General features: G+C 36.9%; 2 protein-coding genes and 1 non-coding gene across 3 annotated transcripts; 1 reads left to right on the top strand and 2 right to left on the bottom strand.

Moving 5' to 3' along the window:
• The first annotated feature begins 7,609 nt into the window (after nucleotides 1-7,609).
• LOC113290535 (F-box/kelch-repeat protein At1g57790-like) lies at nucleotides 7,610-8,934 on the top strand. The gene is made up of 2 exons (XM_026540129.1): nucleotides 7,610-8,065; nucleotides 8,149-8,934. Exons 1-2 carry the CDS (start codon nucleotides 7,610-7,612, stop codon nucleotides 8,932-8,934), a joined length of 1,242 nt encoding a protein of 413 aa, XP_026395914.1.
• Nucleotides 8,935-11,530: 2,596 nt separating this feature from the next.
• LOC113287013 (tryptamine hydroxycinnamoyltransferase 2-like) lies at nucleotides 11,531-13,148 on the bottom strand. The gene has a single exon (XM_026535668.1). The coding sequence runs from the start codon at nucleotides 13,071-13,073 to the stop codon at nucleotides 11,721-11,723; it is 1,353 nt and encodes a 450-aa protein (XP_026391453.1). The 5' UTR covers nucleotides 13,074-13,148; the 3' UTR covers nucleotides 11,531-11,720.
• Nucleotides 13,149-25,669: 12,521 nt separating this feature from the next.
• On the bottom strand, nucleotides 25,670-25,741 carry TRNAD-GUC. The gene has a single exon. It is a non-coding gene; the product is annotated as a tRNA-Asp (tRNA).
• Between the last annotated feature and the right edge of the window lie 1,117 nt (nucleotides 25,742-26,858).

Here is a 26,858-nt window from a genome sequence, read left to right as displayed (position 1 = left end):
CCCAAGCATATTTTGATCTAGTGCACCATAGACACATGGTGTTGAAGATCTTGGCTTACCCCGTGGATAATGGCATTTAATCCATCAGAGTTGCATTTAACATATTTGATTTCTGCATCGTCATATGTTTATATGCCTTTAGGAACAACAGCAGCTCATTCTCCAACTTGTGGAACATTATATCCACTTACAATAAGTACCTATGTCTGAAAGTCACGAGCTTGTAAGAAGGAATGGATAGCAGTTTCCCACCATAACTAGCGGTACGTTGACTGAGATTACAGTCTTGTTCATAATACAGATCGCTTCAAACACAGACTTATTAAGTCAACAGGTTCGCTTGCTCTGATACCATGAAAATGCAGGGGATACCAAATACACCCAACTTTTTCGTTCGGTAACCTGTATAGACAAAACTTAATATAATTGCAAGTAGACCAAATTAATTATCCTCGACAATAAGTATATAGAGTTAATATATCAACCTTTATTCAGTCAATATATATATATATACAAGGTCTGTGAACCTGATTGTTAAGCAGAGTACTTTGACGAGCTCAAAGATCAATATCTAGGATCAATCTAGTTGTATCCAAATAATTCAAACGGAACTCTGCCAAGTGATTAAACTTCTTATATATCTTTCAAGATACGAATTCTAGAATAAACTAGTATTGTAATCGATTACAATTAATTGGACGTATCTGCTTAGATTGAATCCGTACAAATTTGTGTAAATCCAATTATAAAGATAAACAATATAATTAGGAAAAGGAAAAGGAAAAGCATAAGACACCAGAAATTTTGTTAACGAGGAAACCGCAAAAGTAGAAAAACCCCTGGGACCTCGTTCATATTGAATACCACACTATATTAAGCCGCTACAGACACTAGCGTACTATCATACTTCAGAATGGATTTCTGTTGAAACCGAATCCACCCGCCTAGCGATTCAGTTATAGTGGCGCTCTTTACGTCTCTTGAACCTCGTAAGGTTCTACGCACTTGATTCCCTCAGCTGACGTCCTTTACATCCTAAGAGTTGCTTCAACCGAAGTGAAATTTTTTGGTACCAATCTTCATCTAACAAATAAGCCTATTTGATTCCATTTTAGATCAAAGATCAAGATATGGAAATCTGTTTCCAACAGATAAACTAGCAAACCTCACAAATCCGGAACTTACGTCTCCCAAAGAACTGCCTAGAGTCTTACTACCTATCAAGAAAAATCATCGAAATATCAATTAAGGATCAGTCTTTATATATCTATCTTGAGGAATCACAAAGTCTGAGACAAAGATAACTTACTATCTATTTTGCCTGAAAGAGATTACGAAAACCTCGATAATAAAAAACCAAAATCGGGATACACGACCATCAAGGTAAAGATAGTCAGACCTAGCTTCATGAATCACAAAGCGAAGTATTTCATTCGTAGACCTAAAAGGTCAATATAGGCGACCCTAGAATCAACTAGGACACCAGGGATTGAATTTCCCAGTTGACATAGATGCTCTATTTATAGTTTTCAAAGATCAGGGTTAGCTTAGAATTCAAGCTAAGATAACTTGATAATCAAGCAAACAAATTACGTCTTCAAACTGCAATAGAAGACTATACACATATGTTCGATTACTAAACCGTGTATAGTGATGGTTCGGTTTTGTAAGTTAGCCAAAGAAATAAAAGCTATTTGATGTTAATTTAAACACCTAAGAAATGAATCATGGTACAGACACATAAGTGTTTAAGTAATCAATGAAGTCTTAGATAGAAGTGTTTAATAGAGTTCTAGCAATTCTATACATATTAAAATCATAAGTCTTTAAGTATCTGCTAAACATTTTCGTGACAGTCGGTACATCGGTTTGCCAACCATAGGGATTGTTCACGAGTCAACGTGCTACGGTTTGTGAACCGACTTTGCCAACTATACTAGACTACGAAACTCAGTTGACCACGTTTTGTGAACCGGGTACGCCAACTTCTAGCAAATTTATCCAACTTATAAAATAAGTTCACTACGGTTTTCCAACGGGGTTCGTGAGATGTTCCCTACTGAATTTATGGTTTTCGAACTGGTTCGCCGACCTTCTTGTATTTCTATATCTCATATATCTATTGTTTGTAACTGGTTCGCCAACCATACCCCGAGTAGAAATTTCAGTAAGTTCATATTTCTCTCTTATAATGTTTGAAACATTCTCAAGTGATATAATCATTTGCATGGGCACTTTTCAAACTGATCCACAAATTAACTCATAATATTGTTAAGGACCTTTGAACATCTAATCGCTAAATGATATTTCGAGATTTTTCTCAAGACAATCTTGACTCGAAACATCTTATTTGTAAATCGGTATAGTGAGTAAAATAGAATGGTTCAGTCTTCACATACCTGATACAGAAGTTCTCCAAATGTCTTCATCGATCTTCAGTCTTCAAGGGTGATCTCTGATACTCAACTACAATTCTAACATATCTGAAACTTGACTTAGTAGACTAAAAATCAAGATATAGTTTTGATCATCGAACGTTGACAACAAGCTTGAGATAGCAAAACTTGTGGGTTCAATCAAGCAATGCTCTAACAAGATTGATTACTTTTGTTTTAATTCAATTATTGAATTTCGACTTGATGATGGAATCTTAGTAAAGATCTAACCTCATGAAATTTTGGATTTATTTTGACTAATGACATGGATTTTGTGTGGTTGCAGGAAGTGGATTATGATGTGAAGACTCTTTGGTAACCTTGTTTGTTGATATAATATGTATTTACTTTCAGTTTTGTGAGATTGATTCCTAAAAGGAAATTCTTAGTATGAAATATAATTAAGTGTATGACGTAGAATCCCGATTGCAAGTGAATTCTTAGTCATTAGGGGAGACCTAATTCAGTTGATTTTACCGGATATGCCAGTGTGTAATAGATTTTTTTCTTTCTTGTTGCACTCTCAGTTACCTAAAACTGACAGAATAATCGGTTGTTCGGGACCGAGTGGATACAACCGAAACTGAACGGTGAAACTCAAATCGAAACTGCTGGTTAATTGCATGGTTTTAGTTTGGAGAATTAAAAGCCGAGAATGATGGAATTCGCTTTTGGTTTTGCCAGAAACCAAGCTAAAACCAACCATGAATTGCCCTACAGCCAATAGTTTCCCATTTCTCTATGAAGGATCTAAATTGATGGCACGTCATGAGATAAATGATAAGGACGGTTTAGAAAGTATGCAACAACTTTTTACGAAATGAACAACCGACAACGCTACATATCTTTTATTATCTTCCCCTATTATTTTCCTCCATGACGTGGCGCGAATCTAAACGTCCTTAAGTGCCCGCAGCGAATCCTAAACTAAATGCCATGAACCCGTATTTTTATGACACGCCACCAGGTACAGAGTAGGGGAGGATAATGAGGGACGAAATTCAAATAGTCATTTACACTCTCCACTACAGACAACTCCCTCATTACTACAACCCCTAGTTAGCAATTCAGGGTACGGGTAGTAGTTCGGGATGGCATACGTGAAAAAGCGGTGGTCTAGCAACACCACCCAATATTTCTCTTAGCAATTTGTATGGACTAACTCCGATATATTTTCTAGAGAATCAACTAGACAATCAGACTCAATCTAGGTAAAATTATCTTAAGGAGTTAATATCTCTCTCTTGATTTGATTTACTCAAGATAATAGAAATCAGCGAGTCTTTAATCAAATACAAGGAATAACTTGGATGGTACCAAAAACCAATATCCAAGTGTCAATCAATGTAAATCAACAACCAAAAGGTCATATATTCTAATTGATTGAACTTCAACGCACAACCTGTATTATTTCGATTATAAAGATAAACAATATAATGCGGAAATAGAAATAACACAAACACCAGAATTTTGTTAACGAGGAAACCGCAAATGCAGAAAACCCCCGGGACCTAGTCCAGATTGAACACACACTGTATTAAGCCGCTACAGACACTAGCATACTCCAAGCTAACTTCATACTGGACTGTAGTTGAACCCCAACCAATCTCACACTGATCCAAGGTACAGTTGCGCTCCATACGTCTCTGATAAACCAAGAGTTGCTACGACCCAAAGTTGAAGACTTGAAATAAAACAATCTGTCTCACACAGACAAGTCTATTGAAAAGATCAATCTGTCTCCCACAGATAAACCCAAAAGGTTTTTTGTTCCATATTTTGATAAATCAAGGTGAACATGAACCAATTGATAATACAGTCTTATATTCCCGAAGAACAACCTAGAGTTATCAATCACCTTACAACAATCTTAATCGTATGGTGGTGAAACAAGATGTTTCAGAATCACAAACAATGAGACGAATATGTTGTGATTAATTTTAATATCTTGCCTATCGGAGATATCAATATCAAGCCAATCAATCTGATCGTACTCGTACGATAGAAGATGCAAGATCAGATCACACAACTACAATAAAAGTAGTATAGGTCTGGATTCACAATCCCAATGAAGTCTTTATGTTGTTAACCTGGTTTTTAAGAAGAAACCAAAGGTTAAAGGAGAATCGACTCTAGCAAACAAACTAGTATCACACGTAAGTTGTGGGGTTTGCACAGATGCTAGAGTTCCCCTTATATAGTCTTTCAAATCAGGGTTTGCAATCAATGTTAGCTTAGTAACAAAGTATTCAATATTCACTGTTAGATGAAAACCTGATTAGATTCCAGCTAATATCTTTCAACCGTTAGATCGAAAACTTAGCTTGTTATACACAAATGAAATGCACGTTTCTAGGTTTGTGTAACCGTACCCAAACTTGTACATTTGTTGGTTCAACAATAGTTAACCAAATGGTTAACCATATGTTCACTTCCATATCAACCATATTCTTCTTCACCATAAATATTTCAAATGACTCATATAAACTAGTTAGAGAGTTGTTCAATTGCAAGAAAATCTTATGTAACTACACAAGACACAATTAAAGCAAAGATGATTTGATTCACTTGAATCGGTTCATGAACTTTATAGCCACGGTTCGCAAACTGCATTCCTTAGTATTTATAAGTATAAGTTCAAAACAATCATCTTTAGACATAACCACACTCAAGTTCGCGGACTGGGTTCGCGGAGTTAAGTTCCCGGAAGGAGTTCACAAAATCCAGCAGATATTCTCGGGTCGAGAACTTCCGCCAGTTCGCGGACTGAGTACACAACACTATTCCGGTTTCTCTTGATCAACAAAGTTCGCAAACTTTGGTTCAAGGAATAAGGACTTGTACATATATGTGTTTCCACAACAATGCTTATGTCCACCATTGGTTATATAATCTAAACTCTCATTTCAATCATTGAAACATTCTTAGAGGACGTTATATAATTGTTACACCATTTCTCGTCAAAGCAATTTTCAAAGTGATTGAAACATAACATGACTTTCGTCACTAGGTAAAGATAAACTTGGTTGAAGCGAAAGCTTACCAACACATATTTCGAGATATAGATAGGCGATATATACTCGGCTCGAAATACCAAATGTGTATAATCAAATTCTATATAGCAAAGCGACTTTTGTCTCAAAGTAGGAGATAGAGTAGATAGGCTTTTGAGTGATAGATAAGTTCAAGTCTCCACATACCTTTTTGTTGATGAAGTTCCACCGGTTCCTTGAGTAGTTCTTCGTCTTGTATGATGAATCACCATGGAGTTCTTGAGCTCAACTACACTTTCTATCCGAGTCCGAGACTTAGCTATAGTACACCAGAAATCAAGAATTATAGTTTTGATCACTAACATTGACAAACATGCTTGAGATAGCAACGCATGCGAGTTCGACCGAACAATGCTTTAACAATACGTACGGAAATTATACGGATTCGGATAGGTCAGATTCGGTCAAAAATATGGTCAATGGTTCGTTGTTCTGACTGTAGTTCGGACTGGCATACATACGTGCATACTCGTTTTATAAATGTGAGTTTGACACTTAAAATTCGGTTTACATATATGATAAATTGATAAGCATTATGACCTTATTACGAGACTAATTTTATTCGTATATGATTTATAAGATGGAAAAAATATTTTAGTGTGATTATTTAATAGAAGTAAACAATTTAATCGCATAAATGTATTATAAAACGAGGTTATAGGCTTTTAAACCATAATCAACACATAAAACACTGGTTAAACAATTACCAATAGAAAAATTTAACTGTATAATTGTATTTAAATATATAGTATATACAAAATCAAACAAAAACCAATCAACAAAACTCTGGTCAGAGAGTTACCTATGAGAGTTTTAGTTCGGAAATATCATTTGGATTCGATCAGTTCGGATACGTTCACGAATTATTCGTGAGGTCCACATATTCCGCGAACTAGATTCGGAGTTCAATTATTTCGAAAGTACCATTCGGGTTCAGTCAGTTCGGATACGTTCGCGAATCATTCCCGAATGGTTCGGAAAATTACTAACTAGGCTACAACCATGATAAAATTAAAATCCTATCATTCAGGATCAAACATTTTCGAAATTAAAATCAGTCACTTACACTCTCTACTGCAGAGAAGTAGTGAGACAACCCGTGACCAAATCCACTTCGATGTGTTGCAATATTGCATACACCTTCGCCCCAATGCCAAGCACAGCCCACCCTTGCATTCATTTCTCCTTCAATCAGCCGGACTCAAACTTGGACTCCGCACCGCCTCCCGATTCCTCATAACCGGATCAAAAACCTCAAGCCAATGAGTCGATTTAGACCATGAATCGATCAAACAACCACCTAGCTACAACACAAATTCTCCCATTTACAACCCCAGCAACAGCAAATTCTCTTCCAACTCTCATCCCTGAACCATGTTCCCATCTTTTCAAACGAGAATCAAAAACCCAAACATTTGGTGATAGAATATCACTAATAGAACCACCAATTACAGAGATTTTGTGGCCTAATGCAGCAAAAGCTGAACTGGAATAGAAGGAGCGGAGAAAAAGAATTTGGGGTTTTTGGTAAACAGGTAGTTTCTGTTACCCTTTTCTCCGTTTTAGGAATCCCATTCACTTATAAATATACAAACTTTGATTCAATTTCCTACTATTTATTCTGTTTTACAAGCTTCCCATCTCTCAATTTCAGTTCTACACCCCTGCACCAGCTCTCCCAAATCAAATTCTTCCTCCTAAACATGGGTGAGGAAAGTGATAGCAATTTAGCTGCTGCTGCTGCATCAGTGGAGAGAGAATAAGAAGTGAACGCAAGGCAGCACCATGGCTTGTAACTCCATATGGCAAAGGTAACAGAAAAAACCAAGCTTTCTATAATATTTGTGAACCCAATATCAAAACTCTTAGAAAATGTATACCAGAACTGAATGGAAAAACTTTTAAGCAGAAAACATCTCATCAAGGCTGGTGCTTATCATATGTGATGAGGATGGTTTCGATAACACACCACAAGTTTGGAATTTGGGTGATTGCTTTCTTTGGAATCCTGCAACATTACAGACTTTAGAATTGCCTAGTGTACTATTTTGGTTTGAACACACTAAGGAATATGTTTATCAGGACTGTGTTTTGTCGTCGCCGCCTACTGAGCATACATCAATGGTTTTGATTCTTTTTGAACGAAAAGATGAACGGTATGACCATCTATTGATGTATTGCTTCCCTGGGGACAAACAACGGAGAACACAGAAGGTGGCTCGAGATATGGTAGATATCCAGGATGTTATGTCCATCTGGTGTTTCAAAGATAAATTCTATGTTATGTGTGTGGGCGACCGACACCTAGAAATTGAAAGACAACAACTCGGGGACATTACCAGCTTCTCTGTAAGGCCAATTGAGGTAGCTGATACCACTTTGTGGACATCAGTGGGAGGAACAGACACTCACACTACTGTTTCCAGTTTGCAGTTTGTGGAGTGTGGTGATGAACTTTTCAAGATTGTTATAATATACCCTGCAAGAGGATATGACAGAGTAGACATTGCACTATTTGTGGCAAAGTATGATTTCTCTGTTATGGAGTTGAAGGAGGTGGATAGTTTCGGTGATCATGTTCTATTTTTAAGTAATACTACCTGTGTTAGTTGCTCAGCGGCTGAGTAGAAAGTAGCGGCTCATTCAAGTACTGCCTTTAGAATGAGGATCAGAGGGAAGCAAAGGATGGAGGAGAACTACAAGAAGCAATCCCTTGGGATATTCTGAATGAGGACTTGGTGGGGTTGATAGCAAACTATCTTCACCGACTGGATTGCATACATTTTCGTCTTGTCTCTAAAGCGAATCGAGCAGTGATGCCTATGGTAAAGCTGACAGCCTCTTGTACTACTAGATGCATGTATTTATCTCCATGGTTGGTTTTCTCTCGGAATAAATTCCAAGACGTCTACAATTTTGTAAATCCTATGCATAATAAGGAGAACTACCTCATGAACCTCTCTGATATACTAGGTGCCACTATCCGGTTTCAGAAGGGTGGTTGGCTACTGATGTCAAAGGGGTTTAACAGTGTATTCTTTTACAATCCCTTCACAAAAGAAAACATCAATCTTCCGGACTTGCCAGTTGATATGTACAGCTTTTCTGGTATCTCATTTTCCTCCTCACCAACTTCGTCAGACTGTATGGTTTTTGCTATTCAACAAATGCGTGCTGGTGATGGAATGTCTAATGAAATCTCCATTTACTTCATTAAAAGAGGAGCAGCATTATGGAGTATCTTTAACTCCCAAAATATGAGTACTGAAAAATTCATGCCTTTGCATAACACCCCAGTTTTCCATAATGGGGCTTTCTATTGCTTAGATTACAACGGAAAGTTGGGAGTTTTCAGTTTAGAGGATTCTAATTGGAAAGTTCTTGAGAAACCCCATCAGCAATTTAGCGGTATATATCCAAGTTTCTTGGTGGAGTGCGCAGGATAGATTTTATTAGTAAAATTAGGACACCTTGGCGCATCAATCGGAGTATTTAGATTGAATGTCTCCAAAATGGTCTGGGATGAAGTTTGGAATCTGGGAAAGCATATGTTGTTCATCAGCTACACCTCGTGTTTCTCAGCAATTGCTCCGAATATGCGCATGGAGAACAAAATCTATTTCCCAAGACTATGTTTGAACGGCGAAGGGGTTTTATTCTATTCACTTGAAATAGGTAATTATCGCTCTTTTGGGAGTCGACATTCTGCTGACAATTTTTATGACACAGAGGGTTGGTATACGAATTGTACTTGGATCGAACCAAATTGGTCGAAAGCTCAAGAGCTCGACTGGCTTAAGTCCCCTTTATAGTTTGTTATATTTCACATTAAGATTGTCAATGAGCTGGTCTGGTGTGGTGTGGTGTCGTGTGAAGTACATATTCAGCATGACATTTCTTGCGAAAGACCCAATTTGAGAAGCCAGGTTGATGGACAAATGGACTTTTTCATTTTGGAAAAATGTGCTTAGCGGCAGAAAGTTTACCGAGAATTAGCAACTGTGCCTAGCGGCACAAAATCTGCCACCAAGCGGCAAAAACTCCATAGAAGTTTCCGTAGTGGTTTCGTGTATAGTTATAATTTGGAACTAATCTCTGTTAATTCCCAAATGAAACTCCATCTCAGATTAAGTACTGCTTCTCCAGCTCAGCCTCACTATGAATTTTCTATTGGCATCACGCTTGGCAGTGGTTGGACTTCATTTGATTAATTTTTAGTATCTAACTACTGCTGCTTCAAAACATAGGAATTAGTAAAAGTAAAATCTTGGATTAGGATTTTGGAGTCGAAAAAGAATTGTTATGGGGCAATCAGAAAAAGTGGCAATTCACTTTACAGACATCAAAAACATGTTTTAGCAGGCTGGCTGCACCCATAGTTTTCGATTCATGACCGGCCAATTTTCCAGTAAGTCTTTAATTTTAAATTCTTTATCTCTATCTCTTTGGTCTGGGATATAATTATAGTGGAATTTGAGCTGCACTACTAATACGTTTTATCCATTTGATTTTGAGAAAGTGGAGTGCTGTGTCCTATATTTAGTGTTTTAGGTCATTGAAGGGATGTGTCACTTTAACTACTTATATGGATCTACTCCATAAAACATTATTTCAAGTCCTTCCAAAGCAGCCTTCATGGACAATATCTATTCTTTGACAACATTTCCATTGTCCAAGTTCGAGAATGAAACAGTTAAGTTGCTCTTAGGACCTCAAGGCTCATTTATATGCGACCCTTTGAATTGAAATCATGAGACAAGGAGGTTAATGAATTATTGACTTCAAGATATAATTGAATCCTGCGATAACGTAATCGAATTCAAAATACTCTGATTTGACCAACAAAACACCAATAAAAATGTCAAAGAAATAGGAACAAACTTAAGATTCTAACTTGCTACCTGGCCGATATAACAGTAATATGGTGATAAAGTCATTGGACCATGAGTTTAATGATCCCCTTTCGTACATAATGCATATAAAGCTTACTAAGACAAAAAGTCGTTTAATTTTCTAAACCATTTTAGAACTCTATTGTTGGGGAACTCTTCTTCCTCTCTCCTCTCTCCTAAGAAAAAAGAGAAAAAAAAAGAGAAAAAAAAAACTTTAGAACTTCTTCTTCTTGTTCAGATTTAATCATTTTGGACTAAATCTGAGCAAGGATTTTTAGTTTTTATGAATAAAAGTAGTCTAATTTGTAGTTTTAGGTTTTGTTTTTGTTGTTTTTGGTGTCTATGGACACATTTTTTCGCTATTTGGGCGATATTTTCTTCGTCTTTAGGACGATTTTCTCTTCGCTTTAATAGCGATTCTCTCAAATCTCCATGGTGTTTCTTGGCTTGCTATTCTCGATTCATCAAGAACATCAATGATTCTGCTCGGATTCGCTTTGGATTCATCTTCAACAAGAGGGATATAGGGCATGCGGATTCGTTTGGATCTACAAGATTTTGGGCAAATTACTCCATTTCAATTGGAGTATCTCTTACTGAAGAAGATAATTATTTCAAATGGTCGGAGTTGATTCCGGTTCACACCATCATTCGTCAATACTGCTAGTACAAAAATTGGATATCTTTGCGGTGCATGGCTCTTTCTCTTCGCGATGTATTTGCAATTGGTGTCTTCATTTGTATTTGAGTTTTGATTATCTTGTATTTTGGTGTTTTTGATAATCTTGTAAGCAATCATGTAATTACTATATTGGTTTGAATAAATTGAAATGTGATTCCAAAAAAAAAAAAAAAAAAAAAGATTCTAAACCATTTTGAAAATACCCAACAACAAATACACATCCAAAAATCAGTTGTTTCACCGCCGCATAGCACTCGGCATATTTCAAATAAAAAGCCGTAAGTTGGGGTTCTGTTGGTGGGTTGGGTCTTGGGTGCTTGCTTAAGGTGGAGCAGGGCTGAGTGATTCAGGAAATGCAATCATATGCATGTGGTACCTTTATATCATTTCACATTTAAATAAAACACAAAAACCTCTGGGGAAAAGGCAAACAAAGAAATATATTTTATACCCAAAGGCCAAACTAAATAAGAATTTAAGGTAGAAAATTAATATTAATGGGAGTCTGCACATCTGTAATTCCATACACATGAAGAAAATAAATCAAAAGATGTCTACAACATTAATATGGAGAGACATAATTATTGCTTATTGATAATCTTAATTAGTACTGATATATATCATGTAATTTACTTTGGATTAATTCTTTTGAATTAATTCAATAAAGGTGACAAATATCTTTGAAAATTTGGACATGCTCATGTTGCAGTGCCATGACCACATCAATACCACCACCTTCTTTGCAAGAAGGAACGAATATCACTAAGCCTTCAACAGGTAATTCAGCAGGCAGAACAGCACAAGGACTACCACCACCAAAATCCATATGATGAAATTGAAACCTCAACCAGCTATCAACTTCCAAATTCGGGCACAATAAGTTGCCAATATCCGGCGCCATGGCAACCAACTTCTCACCTCCGTCTTCCTTTGCAACTTCACCGAAATCTATAAATGACTTAAAATAATTGTTATCAACTTGAGCTACGGCTTCATGAATTGCTCCTGCAACATAAGCATAATTTTCTTGCAATAATTCTTTCACTTGCAATCTCGGGTAAGCCCAAAGTACTAAATTCCCAAAATACTCCATGGGCACTGTTGGCTTCATCCTGGCTCTACCATTCACTGCAACCCTGACTTGCGTGAACTCATCTTGTTCTAGCCCTCTTGCTTGAGTCACCTTCTTCCATACATGTGCTAAAAGACACTCGAAAGTAGTTGTATACATTTTATGGGGTGGTAATGAGTTGGTGGTGCAATTACTAATTTCTTCATTAACCTTCATTTTAAGTTTCGCGATAAAATCAACAGAGAAGTTAACGACCAAGTTTTTAATAGAAGAAGAAGACCTAACATTTTCTTTGCTAGTCTTCCGAAATTCGATGGAGCGATGGTCGAACTCTACGTTAGGCGGGTTCCTAGGAACGGCAACTGAAGCTCGGTCATGGTAAGGAAGAATTATAGGGTCTTGATCGATTTTGTTTGACGCCAAACCAGCTGCACGTACTAATTTAGCCCATGTAAAGTAGAAAGAACTCATAGATTGACCATCACCCACATGATGATGGCATGTTTGGCCAATTACAAGACCACCACAAGCGTAACGATTAAGTTGAATCTGCATGATCTCCTCAAAACCTTCGATAGGTGGAAATAAGTCTTCTATATCTGTATTTGGATTAAAAGGAAGTTGCTCAGCTAATGTCACCGGAATATATGTCTCGATAACTCGAACTCCTGCATTGTTTAGATGAATGCACGGTCGACCTTGTTCGTCAGTTGTAAGCCGACCTGCAAGATGTGGGAAATGAACGAGAGCTTTCAACAAACCTGCTTTCAAGGCTTCATTGGATGGCATGGGTGGCTGGAAGACGTATAGAACAGATACGTTGAGATCGAATGCTGCTTTGTCGAAGATTGTTAGTGGGATTTTTGTATCATAACATATTGAAGGATCAGATGATGGAGATGGATACAAAGTGGTACTACTGATTACCTTGACAGACATTGTTGCTTGAGGATACTTTTTTTGAGTTGTTTTTGTTTTGTTTCTTGATGTTAAAAGATGTACCGGTCTCCTCTATATATAGAGATCATATTCCACCTACTCTTATCTACTAGACTGCTGCTGCAACTCGCTCTCTGTTGCTTTTACACGTAAGAAAGTTTTTTCTTTTATTGTTGTTGTTGAAACGAAAGGTGAAAAACGGCATGTAAACGTAGATGGCTCGGTAGTCTTTAGATTATGTACCATTATTGAGTGTCGTTTTAACGTTTCAATATTATATATGACGTACACATAGAATGAGTCTTTTGTAATTTTGGGAGTTGGTAGATTTGTCTCTACGCGTATTACAATTGAAATACTGTCTGAAATGCATTTATGTAATCCAGACGAGATTCAACCATGAAAACAAGACCAGCAACACAACAAAATATTCAAATAGTGCATCCAATTAGGATCAGATATTTGGACAAGACAAGACCCCAATACTGAATGTCAAACAGTCTTGCAAATGTGACGGGCCGGACTGTCTTACAAGTTATTAGGTTGGAAACCATAAATTGAAGGAAAAACGAGTAGTACTTAAATTTTGACTTTTGAACTATATCTTAAATTCAGTAATGAACTCCTCCTGCATTTCTTCGTCTGATAATATAGTTGCGAGTTTTGTCGGTTTCTATGATGACTAGAAGAAAATTCCAAGTTTGAAAATATGTTTATAGTGTTGAAATTTTATGCTTCACCGTCATTATGGTTCCCCTGCGAACTGTAAAAATTCAGAACCTAATCGACATTTTACATTGAGGAAAGTTTTGGTTTATTAGGTAAAAAACAGTGCCGTTAAGGACCTTAAGGATGAGAGTGGGCAACCAAAATCGCACTCGATTAAAGTATAATGCAACCACTTTTTCAGAGTAGATGAGCAAAACCGCATCATCTAACGTGGGACTGGTAGGGTTGGTAATTGGGTCCCTAGAAGGACCAAAACTCCACATTCGGCTAATTGTCCGCCTACCCATCATGTCGTCGATTGGCGGTAAAAGCAATTACTTGATTTGCCCGGGTTGCGACTTCAGAGCCACACTGTTATTTGTGTTCTTTGTTGTGGCTTCGCAGTAGCCAAGGGGTTGTGTGAACTGATAAAAGATGTCATGGAATCAAGATTGATATATTAATGGGTGTGAAGATTACAATGAAACGAGGCTTTTCTTATACAAGTTCGAGAGACTTAGAAAGGAAATAACAATAATACATAATAATATATATCTTACATGCAGAATAATATATGCGTAACAAGTAGAAAATATATACGCCAGTATCTTCATTGTAAAGATAGTGAGATATGCAAGATCTCTACTCTTCCATGTTGTCAACACAATGTTTCTTAACACTCCCCCTCAAACTCAAGATGGTCTAGAGTACATATTGAGTTTGGATATCAGAAAGCGAAGACGGTTAGAGGGGTGTGATTTTGTCAATAAATCTGCTATCTGCAGTTCAGATTTGGCGAATTGCAGATCAATGGTTTGCTTCTTAAAATGATGTCGCACAAAGTGACAATCAATCTCAATGTGCTTTATGCGTTCATGAAAAACATCGTTGTGAGCAATATGTATAACAGGTTTGTTGTCACAAAACAATGAAGTAGGTCTTGAAAGATGAATTCCCATATCTCTAAGAAGCCATCTCATCCAGACAATTTCAGCAGTAGTATGAGCAAGTACTCGATATTCAGCTTCTGCACTAGATCGAGAGACAACAGTTTGCTTCTTACTACGCCAGGAAATTAGAGAGTTTCCCAGAAACAAACAATACCCAGTGGTTGAACGATGATCAGTAACATCACCAGCCCAGTGAGAGTCGGAATACGCTCTGAGTTTAAGATCAGAAGTTGAAGAAAAATGCAATCCTGATATAACGTACCTTTGATATAGCGCAATATTCTAAGAAAAGCTGCATAGTGTGTTGAACGTGGAGCTGATATAAACTGACACACGATGTGAACTGCATGACTAATATCAGGTCGAGTGATAGTTAAATAATTTAAACTACCAACTAATTGACGATATAATGTAGGATTAGATAAAACGTCTCCATCCATAGGGTTATGTTTAACCTTCACTTCTAACGGAGTATCATCTGTCTTTTTATCAGATAACCCTGCACGACTTAGAATCTCAGAAGCATACTTTACTTGAGAGATGAAAAGCCCAGATGATGATCGATGTACTTCAATGCCGAGGAAATATCGTAAATGACCAAGGTCCTTCATCTCAAAGGATGAACTCATTTGTGATTTTAGAGTATCAATACCTTCTAAATCACTGCCTGTAATCACCATATCGTCAACATAAAGAAGAAGAATCACAATTCCTTTGCTTGATCTCCTAAAGAACATATCTGAGTCGTAAGAGCTTTGTTTGAATCCATATTGAAGAACAACAGTGCTGAATTTTTCAAACCAAGCACGAGGGGCTTGTTTGAGACCATACAGGGATTTACGAAGCTTGCAAACTTGGTTTGGAGAGTGAGACAATCCTGGAGGTGGCTTCATGTACACTTCCTCTTGAAGTTCTCCGTGAAGGAAGTCATTTGTAACTTCCATTTGATGAAGATCACATTCACGAGATGCAGCAACAGCAAAAAGAGTGCGAACTGTTGTCATACGAGCAACAGGTGCAAAAGTTTCCTCGTAATCAATTCCATATTCCTGTTTATGTCCCTGAGCAACAAGACGAGACTTCTACCGTTATATAGAACCATCATACCTTTTTTTTATCTTGTAAACCCATCTGCATCCAATCACAGATTTCCCAGGTGGCAGATCCATCATTTCAAAAGTTCCAGCTTTATCTAGTGCACCCAATTCTGTCTTCATTGAGTGTTACCATTCAGGAATGGAAGACGCTTCTCTGTAAGATTTAGGTTCATATAATGGCAAAATGGTTGACAAAAAACAATGATAATCAGGTAACTTAGATGGTGGACGTCTTTCACGGGGAGCCAAAGGTATCTCTCCAGGTGTAGTATCATGTTTAGGAGAAGCAGTATCGGGGTGATGCATTGAATGATTCGACAATAATTCAGGTACATCTTGAGCATCAGAAGTGGAGAATTCAGGCACTTCTTGTTCAGGAGGAATGAAGAATTCAGGCATATCTTGAGTATTAGGAATGGAGGATTGAGAATTTTCTGGTGATATACTTTTCTCAGAAATAGGTTCTAATGGAAGAGTACCTATATCAAAAGGATCTTGATATGTGAAACTTTCAAAGAGCTTACTTCTAAGAAGAGAAAAATATGGTATTTTCTCCCAAAAGGTGACATGTCGAGACACACGAATTTTTTGACTTGCTGGATCGTAACAACGATACCCTTTCTGTTTTATCCCATACACTAGGAAAATACATATTGAATTCTTTTTACTGAGTTTGTTACCCTCTCGTTCTGGGAGAAGAACAAAACAGGTTGATCCAAACACACGGAGTTCTGAATAATTGGGTATTTCTCCATAGAGACGTTCATATGGAGATATTCCACCTATGACAGATATGGGAATAGGATTTATTGTGTAAACCGCAGTAAGAACAGATTCCCCCCAAAAATTAGATGGAACTGAAGCAGAAAGTAACTGATTCCTAGCTATTTCTACTATGTGACGATGTTTGCGTTATGCAACACCGTTTTGTTCAGGAGTTTCTGTGCAAGATAATTGGAGAAGTGTACCCTCAGATTTAAGATGATTTCTAAAAGGAATTGATATATATTCCCCATTAATCATCACAGAAGGTTTTAATGGTTTTTGCAAATTGGGTTTTGATCATGGTAGAAAACTCAGTATAGATCTTTAATAAATCTGACCTTGAACTAAAAAGATTTATCCAAGTATATCTTGTATAATCATCGATAAAAATCACATAGTATAAAGCCCCTCCCTTTGAAACAATAGGTGATTTTCCCCAAACTTCAGAATGAATAAGATCAAATGGAGCATTAGAAGTTATTAAAAGGTAAAGCTGGTTGTTTAGCCATCTTACAAGTAATGCAGCAAGGTTCTTTTTCTAGTTGAGCAGAACCTAACAAACCTGTATTAATCATATATCTAAGACGAGGAAATGATATATGGACTAACCTAGAGTGCCAAGACGTGAATGGAGATATGGAAGACGGTGCAGAGGTTGAACTAGTAACAACTTGATCTTTGGATTGTATAGGGACAATGAGCATCTCTATAAGGTAAAGTCGACCCACTCTACGGACTATCCCAATTAACTTCTCCGTCTTTGGATCATGTATAACACAACCATAAGGAAAGAAGTGAATTTTAAATCCTTGATCACACAGTTGTCCAATAGAGATAAGATTCATGGTAATCTTAGGAACAAGAAGTACTTGTTGGACGTTTTAACCAATCCAATATGACTTGAAGTTAATAGAGATCCATCAACAGTATGAATTTTAGGAGTTATTATTGGATTCACACTCTCAAATAAGTGTGGATTAAATGTCATATGGTTGGAAGCACCTGAGTCGAGAAACCACTCAGTTGAGAATATACATATGGAAATTTCCAGTGCAAAAGCCAATGAAGAATTATTACCAATTGACATGATCTGTTTGATCATCTCTTGAATATCAGGTAGAGATGGTTCATGCTTCTTTTCTGGTTCAACTGAAACTGGTGTTGTAGTGAATCTTGTTGATGTATTTGAATTCAGGTTCCTTCTTTTCTCACGCATATTTCTTGATGTTGGTGATGTACAATTGTTTACCGTATGTCCAAATTCCTTGCAGTAGTTACATTGATATGGAGATAAATCTTTATATGTTGTTGATGATTGAAAAGATGGTAGGGTACAGTTTCTGGATAGATGTCCAAGTTGCTTGCAGTTGTGACATTAAACTTGAGATATGTCACGGCTTGATGGATTATTTTGAGTATTATAGTTTGGCCTTGAAGATGTAGCAAAGACAGCTGAGATGTCTGGTTTAATTCTCTTCCTTGTTTCTTCAGTGATGAGTTCTGACAATGAAGCTTCCACTTTTGGTAGAGGTGTTCTGTGTAGGATTGAAGCTCTAACAGATTCAAACTCATCTCTTAAAGCCATAAGAAGTTGAACTAACCGCGATTCTTCTCGATATTTTTCCCACAATTGTGCATCAGTAGTCCATCTGGGTTCTATTAATGCTAATTGATTCTATATTACAGATATCTCTGAGAAAAAATCCGATATTGTCTGGTCATTCTGTTGCTTTAAGGATCGGATATCCTGTTCACGTTTATAACGTTGAGCAAAATTGATTTGAGTATACCTTTTGGAGAGAAAGTCTCATGCTTCTTTGGCGACCTCGAAGTTGGTAAGCTGCATATTGATGGATGTAATAACAATGTTTCCAATCCATGTAAGAATTTTTTGATTGTTGATCTCCCAGTCATTGAGACTGTTACTGGCTGAGGTTTCCTTTTTGTATGTTTTCTCTAGAACAGTTGTTGCAGGACGCTTTTCTGTACCATCTATGTATTTCCATAGTCTTTTTCCTTTGAGAAAACTTCTCATGAGAAAGGACCAATGATTATAGTTAGTTCCATCGAACTTGGCTGTAATTGGTGAATAGTCTTCTCGAGACATGATGAGAAACTAGGTATTGAGATAAAGAAAATAAATAGAGTAAACATGACTTCAGAGTTTGGAAGGAATCTAGTTATTGAAGGTTTGCAGCGGAAGATTGGATCTCTTGTGGCTCTGATGCCATGACAAAAGATGTCATTGAATCAAGATTGATATATTAATCGGTGTGAAGATTACAATGAAGCAAAGCTTCTCTTATACAAGTTACAGAGACTTAGAAAGGAAATAACAGTAATACATAATAATACATATCTTGCATGCATAATAATATATATGCGTAACAAGTAGAAAATATATACGCCAGTATCTTCATTGTAAAGATAGTGAGATATGCAAGATCTCTACTCCTCCAGGTTGTCAACACAATGTTTCTTAACATGAACGAGATTTTACTCTCGGTCTTCTTATGCATTGCTTTCTCTCTGTACAAACTGTCTCTAATTTTAGCCTCAATGTTGAAGTTTTTTTTTTTTGATGAAAAACGAAATTATATTAAGACTAAATAATATTGAACAATAATTCTTTTTTTTTTGCTAGAAAAGGAAGATATATTGATAAAGGGAAAGATTACAACTGATTTAGGATGAATGAAGAATAATTGTCCAACCAAACACCTGTTACATTGTATCTTCTATTGTGTTTAGCTGCTTTATCAACCCAACCATTAAAATTCCTATTAACGTACTCAATTTTAACAAAGCTTAAATACCTAAGAATAAAAAGACAATCTTCTAAAATATAATTGTTGGACCAGCTAATCTGGTTCCCACTTTTATTGAGAAAAGTAATGGCATTCTTTGCATCACTCCTTAAGCAAATTCTTTGATAACCTCCAGCTTTAGCCCACTTAACAACTTCAAGCAAGGCTATGCATTCCGCTTCCTCTAGATTTAGTGATTTTCCTGCAACTGTTTTGCATCCTTTGAACTCCCCTGTTTGATTAAAGACAACAATCCCGACACCAGAAGTTTTAGTATCTTTATCATAAGAAGCATCGAAATAAACTAATAGACAGTCATGTGGAAGGTCTTCATTCGAGGGAGCCACATGAGTGTCAACAGCAGTAGGGCGATAATTCTGACTAGAAGAAGTAAATTTCATTTGTGTCACTAATCATCTAGAAGCCAATCTGACAGTGCAATGAGTATTAATGGGTTTTTGTTGGAAGGTGTGGAAACATGTGTTTCTCCAAATGCACCATGCAGTAGTTAAAACCGAGCAACCATGAGTATTATCAGACAAAAGATGTTTACTAATCCAATCATAGATGTTAATAGTAGTAGCAGAATCTTGAAGAACCAAATTTCCAAAAGACAAAGAATTCTAAACAGATATAGAATGAGGACAATGCAAAATAAGATGCTCAACAGTTTCAGGAGAATTGGTATCACACATGCTACAAATGTTGGTTTGATTAGGCTTGAACCGAGACACTCTATCCTTAGTAGGCAAAATACCTTCAATGCATTTCCATAAAAACAATTGGATTTTAGGTAATAGAGAAGCTTTCCAAAGATTTTTATATATCATATTAGATTGAGCATTAGGACCGGCAAGAGACAACTCACCAGCCAAAAGCTTATAAGCTGATTTAATAGAAAAGTAAATAATTCTACAATTTCATTTTTTGTAAATATATTGGAGATGATACTCTCCTTTTTGACCTTCTAGTGAATATGGCTTGTCTTATTCTGGGATTTTGAAATCCTTACTTCTTTAGCTATTGAATCCGCCGCTGCATTATGGTCTTTATTTATGTGTCTGATTTTTGCTTGAGGAAGTCTTTATAGAATTTGCATAATGTCCTCAAATATATTTCAGTAACCCAAGAAGAGATATCACCAGAATTGTTGATAGAATCAACCAAGAGTTTGCAATCTGTATCCATTATAACACTTGAGAGGAGATTTTCTTCTAACCATTTCAGAGCTTTTAGGAGCACCTTTGCTTCTGCATGAACGACTGAGAGAGGCATCTCTGAACCCACTGATATATGCATGAATGCTTCTTGGTCAGTTGAGTAAAGGATTAAAGCTACCTCATAGATAAGTCCTCCTTTTTAAAAGAAGCATCTACAAATATTATCCAATCTGAATTGAAGTCCGACCATGAGGATCTATTAATATTGTTTCCTTTTTTTTGTTAAATAATTGTTCTTGGTGCTCGCCTCTATAATATAATTCTTTATTTGTTCGATCAATCTTATGGGATATGGGTTTGTTTGTTGAAAAACTACTTCACACCTGTATTCAAAATAAACCACGTAATAATAGCAATTTTTTCCTTGAATTCTAAGAAATTTGGGTCTTCAATCCATTTTTTAACCCAATTCTCAATCGAAGCTGTGGAGATTTGTGTATTTGTTGCATCAAGGGAAAACCCTAACCATATTGCCCTCGCGAAAGAACAATTTTTGAAAACATGTAGTTATGTTTCCACCTCTTGGGAGTTACACATGGGGCAATTTGCTGAAATTTCCGAATTGTAGGCTGCAAGTCTACTTTTTGTGGGTAAGGCCTTTTGAATTAACTTCCAGATAAATAGTCTAATTCTTGGGATAATTTGTAGTTTCCGTAATGATCTCCATGGGAAATCCTTTTCGTACTCATTATCCTGGCCTTGATTGATTAAAAAATTATATATATTTTTTTACCGAAAAAACCCTTGTATCATGGTGTTTCCATCTAATTTTATCTGCTTCTTTCACTCGAGGGTGAATTCTCAGAATTTTTTCCTTTATTTCTGGAATTCATAAGTCAGTTACTAAATCATAGTTCCACTCTCCTTCTGCATTTAATAGCTCTTTGACTTTCTGAGGTAAGGGTTCTTCTTTATCTATTGGTTTGTTTACGATATCTTCATTGGGTATCCAATTGTCTTCCCAAATCTTCACCTGATCTCCATTTTTTACTTGCCAAGTATAATTTCCTTTGATAATATTCAGACCTTTTTGAATGCTAGTCCATATCCAAGATAACTCATAGTTTCTAGTTGGTTCCATTGGGTTTCCGTTATCAAAATATTTTGCTTCTAAAGGTTTTACCCATAATTGGTCCTTTTCAATTATTAATTTACTGGCTAGATTTTTTAACAATGCTATATTAAACTTGTGTGGGTTCTTGATACCCAACCCCTCTTGTGATTTAGGTAGACACATATTATTCCACGCCGTTATATATCCACTTTTCTTCTTGGAATCGTCTTTTTTCCACCAAAAATCTCTCTGAATTCTGTCTAGTTTATCCAAAGTTTCTTTGGGTAGAGCTAACATTTGCATTTGGTAAGTGGGGTACGATTGAAGAGTAGCTTGTATTAAAACTGTTCTCCCCGCTTGAGATAACAGTTTTTCCTTCCGACCCTGAAGAGGGTTGTAATATCTTTGAAGGATAGGCTCGAAGTTTTCTTTTCTATTTCTGTCGAAGAAAAGGGGAGTTCCAAGATATCTATCTTTTTTCGTCATCAGGGGAACCTTTAGGATTTTTGCTATTATTTTCCCATGTTTAGAATGAATTTTTGGGATGAATTAAATTCCAGATTTTTGGAGATTTACCATTTGACATGTTATCTCCCCAAAAGAGGATAGGATATCTAGAAGGGTTTTTTCTTCTCCCAGGTCTGCTTTTGTGAATAAAAAACAGTTATCAGCAAAGAAAAGGTGCGAGATGGTTGGGGCATTTTTGTTTATTTTTAGACCAGAATTTTTTTTCTCGATGGTAGCCTTTTCTAGAAGTCTTGAAAGAATCTCCATGCTAATAAGGAAAAGGAATGGGGATAGAGGGTCTCCTTGTCTGAGACCTCTATAGGTGGTGAAAGTTGGACCTGGGGAGCCATTTAGGAGGATGGAGAAAGAAGTAGTGGAGATGCATTGAGAAATTAGGTTGACCCTTGTATCGCTAAAACCGAAAGAGGATAGCGTCTTTTTGATAAAAGGCCACTCAGCCCTATCAAAACTTTAGAAAGATCTAAATTTTAGTGCTAAGAAACCTTTATTTTTCTTTGAAGTTTTCATCGAGTGAATTAGCTCATGAGCAATGATGATGTTATCGGTGATTTGTCTTCCACGGTGAAAAGCGGATTAGTTTGGGGAAATGATTCTGTTTAAAAAAGGCTTGATTATGTATGCGAGAATTTCTGAGATAATTTTGTAGACTGTATTACTGAGGCCGATAGGTCTAAAATCACCCGGGGTTTGAGGAGTGGTGGTTTTTGGTATAGGGTAATGAATGAATGATTTAACTTTTGGGTCAAAACTCCTGTTTTAAAAAAATCTTAGATCTCAAGGGTTATATCAGAGCCCAATATTTCCCAATTTGCTTTGATAAATCCCGGTTGAAAACCATCTAGGCCTGGAGCACCCCAAGGATTCAAATTGGATAGAGTGGACCAAATTTATTCTCTAGAAGGGATTTGGGTTAATGAGATATTTTCTTCGTCGGAAATACAAGGCTTAATTATTTCCGACATATCAACATTATAATTGCTTATATTCGAAGTTCCAATAAGAGTGAAATGGTTTATAAGAAGGGAGTTTAGTTGTTCCCTATCTGAAATCCAAAAAGCTGAAGGCTCTCTGAGAGTATGGATTGCATTGATTTTTTTCCTGTTAGAGGCCTAAGCATGGAAAAATTCTGTATTTTGATCGTTTTCCTCAAAAAATTTATCATGGGAGAGTTGGTGATAATAATCATTTTTGATTTCGTACCATTGTCCAAGCTCATCTTGTAAATATTTTAGCTTTGCTATTTTAGTAGAAATATTTCCGGCTTTGTGAATATTCTCTATCTTTGTAGATCAGATTTTTTATATTTTTTTGAATATTACCGAAAACCTCGTAATTCCAATGGGCTAAATCCGTGGATAAGGATTTTAATTATTGGGCTAGTTTTGAGGAATTTTTGGCTTGTATTTTCCAAGAGGCCTCAACAACTGAGGATAAAGTAGGGTGGTTTAACCAGGATCAGATGCATCTAAAAGGTTTCTGTAGTTTCTTGGGTTCTGGGTTTGGGCCAAAAAATAATGGTGTGTGATCTGACCCTACTCTTGATAGATGGCTTACCTTTGCATCCGGAAATAATTGGATCCATTGGAAAGATTCCATCGTGATGAGTGCTAAAAAGTGCATATTTCTATATATTTTTCTTGGCATTTAACTCATCCTTTGTGCATTAATTCTACATTTTATCCCATATTATGTATTTTCGTTGTTTTCAAGAATAAATACTTTTCTTAATTAATTTTGCATTTTTAGGTACTAAATAAAGCCTGGTTAACTCACGGAGCAAAAAGACCAAAGAAACGGCAAAGACTCCCGCAGAAAGGCAGCGAAGAATGATGTTTGCAAGAGCCGAATCAATTAGAAGTGGGCTTGAAGAGGAAGAATTGTTCTTAAAGAAGATATGGTCTTGGCATACCCAAGGCCCAAAACCCTTACCCAAATCCATTTCCATTATCCATACCCATTTCCATGAGAGTCGTCAGATTGGATCCATCTCATCATCCAACGGCCACCTCATCATTGTGCATCAAAATCCGAAGCTCCTGTCAAACACCATAGTACCTAACCCCATCTGGAGTCGTTGGCTTCGTTGTATCTCTCAATCCAACGGTCGCTTAATCCCGTATCCTTGATGCCGTTCGATTCCATCTAGTTTGTTGATCCGTCGCTTTTCAGTCGCTGACATCAAACTTTGATGAGCCCGCCTCACACCGCATCTCCAAATCCATCGACTTCACCCAAACAAGTTCTTCTTCCCCAAATCTTTTTTTCCCAAAAACCTTCTTCTTCCCCCGACAGTTGCAGTCGAGCTCTGCTCCTGCCTCTCTTCCATGTCTACTGCCACCCTCTGCCTCACTACCATCTCCATACCCCGACACCACCTCAATCACCATCACTTTCCCCAACCCTCTAGCCTAGTTGCTTTTTCAAACCCACATCTCTCTGAACCCTAGGTGTGGAGTTGATGAAACAACTCGAGCTAGGGTTGCAGTACATCAATTGGAGCAGGAAGAGAACCAGAGGGACATCAAGAAGCATGGGTCGAAGCCAATTTACACATGGGTATGTCGAATTTGATTTTCCCCAAAAGTTAGGGTTTGCAAATTTAGGGTTTCTGAAAATTTGGGTATTTTGTTGTAAGCTATAAAAGGGAAATGATGTAGAATGTTAAAACTATGCCTGGATTAGCCAGAGCTTCACCCAAGAGGACTGTACTAGCCAGTTCCTCAACTGTTGGTTCATTTGTTTTGTAAATTTTCAGTCATGTTTTGTTTGAATTTGCTCTTATTTCAATATCAGTTATTAATGTTAATCATGTTCTAGTTGTCACTGCTAGGGTTAGATGAAACCATTAATTCATTGTTAAGTTCAGTTCAAGTTTAGATATTGTTCTTGTTGTGCTAGAACTGTTTAGGATAAATTATCCTTCAGGATTGCTTACTCATCTAAGTGATTGATCTGCGGTTAGTTTGTTTTGTGAGAGGACAGCTAATACTAGGATTAGATAATTATCTTAGTGATACTAAACCATCCTCCTGAAACAACCCTTTGATGAGCAGCAGGCTTGAACCTTCACTGCCATCTAGATAGTCAGCAAGCCTAGAAGCTCACTGATATCTACACCAGGGACAAGAGTGATATTGAAATTGAGATTGCCTTAGCATAGGTTATTGGTGGATTCAAGACCTTAGTGTTTTACTTATTTGTCACTGTTTTACTTAGAGAACTCACTGCTCATTGCTCACTGTTATTCATTGCCTTTGCTTCTTTGGCTCACTGCCACTGTCACTTACTGTCACTGCTTAGCTTAGAGAATTAGCTTAGGAAATCTTCAATCACACACCCAAGTCCATGTGGAATGACCATGTTCTTGCACACAAGCTACAACTGACCCTGTGCACTTGCAGGTATAACATGTAGGCTGCTTCATTGTCTTATTTTCCTACATCTTTAATAGCCTACCAAGTTTTTGGCGCCGCTGCCGGGGATCGAACCCGGGTCACCCGCGTGACAGGCGGGAATACTTACCACTATACTACAACGACTTTAAGTTGTGTAAAACCGATTTTAAGTTCATGTTCAGTTTCAATTTAATCTCATGTTTAGTTTAAAAAAAAAAAAAAAAAGATTGAAAAAAAATGAAAAAATCAATCAAGTATTTATCAATTCCATCCTCTCTTGTTCCAAAAATAAAAGAGAGTAGTCAATGTAAATAAGAGTCATGTAAAGAGTCATCTTTTGTGTTTTATTGTAATAAGCAAGGAAGGGTGTATGCCATTGATGTACAACGCGAGTAATTGTGAAATACCTTCTACTCAATCACAATTCTCGTAAAGTCCGGACAGCTAGCTAGATTTCGACCTTGGTTCTTAGCCTGAGAAACTATCTCTTGGTGATAGTAGTCATAACATCTGATCTTTCTTTACACATGTGTAGATACACTTTACACTCTTATCACATGTCTTTATTTGTTATCAGTGCTAGGATTGTGCCTTCGATAGCTAGATTGACATCTCCATTTTGCTGTGAGCTTAAACTGTCTTGCACATGTCACATTTGATGGAATCTGAGCTTATATTTTGACCTAGAACTTTGTAGGTACGTTCTAAGCAAACCTTCACGAGACTTCACTCGTCCACTAGGGACACTTAGTGGTTTAAAAGGCTTAGTGCATATGTTAAATGCATTCGAGAGACCAGCGACAGTGGTATAGGTAGGATTTCCTTAGTTTTGTTTTACTTGAGGACAAGTAAAATTCAGGTTTGGGGGTATTTGATGAGTGCTAAAAAGTGCATATTTCTATATATTTTTCTTGGCATTTAACTCATCCTTTGTGCATTAATTCTACATTTTATCCCATATTATGTATTTTCGTTGTTTTCAAGAATAAATACTTTTCTTAATTAATTTTGCATTTTTAGGTACTAAATAAAGCCTGGTTAACTCACGGAGCAAAAAGACCAAAGAAACGGCAAAGACTCCCGCAGAAAGGCAGCGAAGAATGATGTTTGCAAGAGCCGAATCAATTAGAAGTGGGATTGAAGAGGAAGAATTGTTCTTAAAGAAGATATGGGCTTGGCATACCCAAGGCCCAAAACCCTTACCCAAATCCATTTCCATTATCCATACCCATTTCCATGAGAGTCGTCAAATTGGATCCAT

This window comes from Papaver somniferum, chromosome 6 (genome assembly GCF_003573695.1).
Source record: "Papaver somniferum cultivar HN1 chromosome 6, ASM357369v1, whole genome shotgun sequence".
NCBI classification, from domain to species: domain Eukaryota; kingdom Viridiplantae; phylum Streptophyta; class Magnoliopsida; order Ranunculales; family Papaveraceae; genus Papaver; species Papaver somniferum.
Note: the sequence above shows the minus strand (reverse complement) of the source record. Positions and strands in the feature narration are given on the sequence as shown.

What these genes read in the sequence shown, in the direction of transcription:
- LOC113290535 (XM_026540129.1), top strand. Translation starts at nt 7,610, where the DNA reads ATGGTTTTGATTCTTTTTGAACGAAAAGATGAACGGTATGACCATCTA. An exon ending in TGGATAGTTTCGGTGATCAT is followed by an intron (nt 8,066 to 8,148) that starts GTTCTATTTTTA and finishes TACTGCCTTTAG; the next exon opens with AATGAGGATCAGAGGGAAGC.
- LOC113287013 (XM_026535668.1), bottom strand. Translation starts at nt 13,073, where the DNA reads ATGTCTGTCAAGGTAATCAGTAGTACCACTTTGTATCCATCTCCATCA.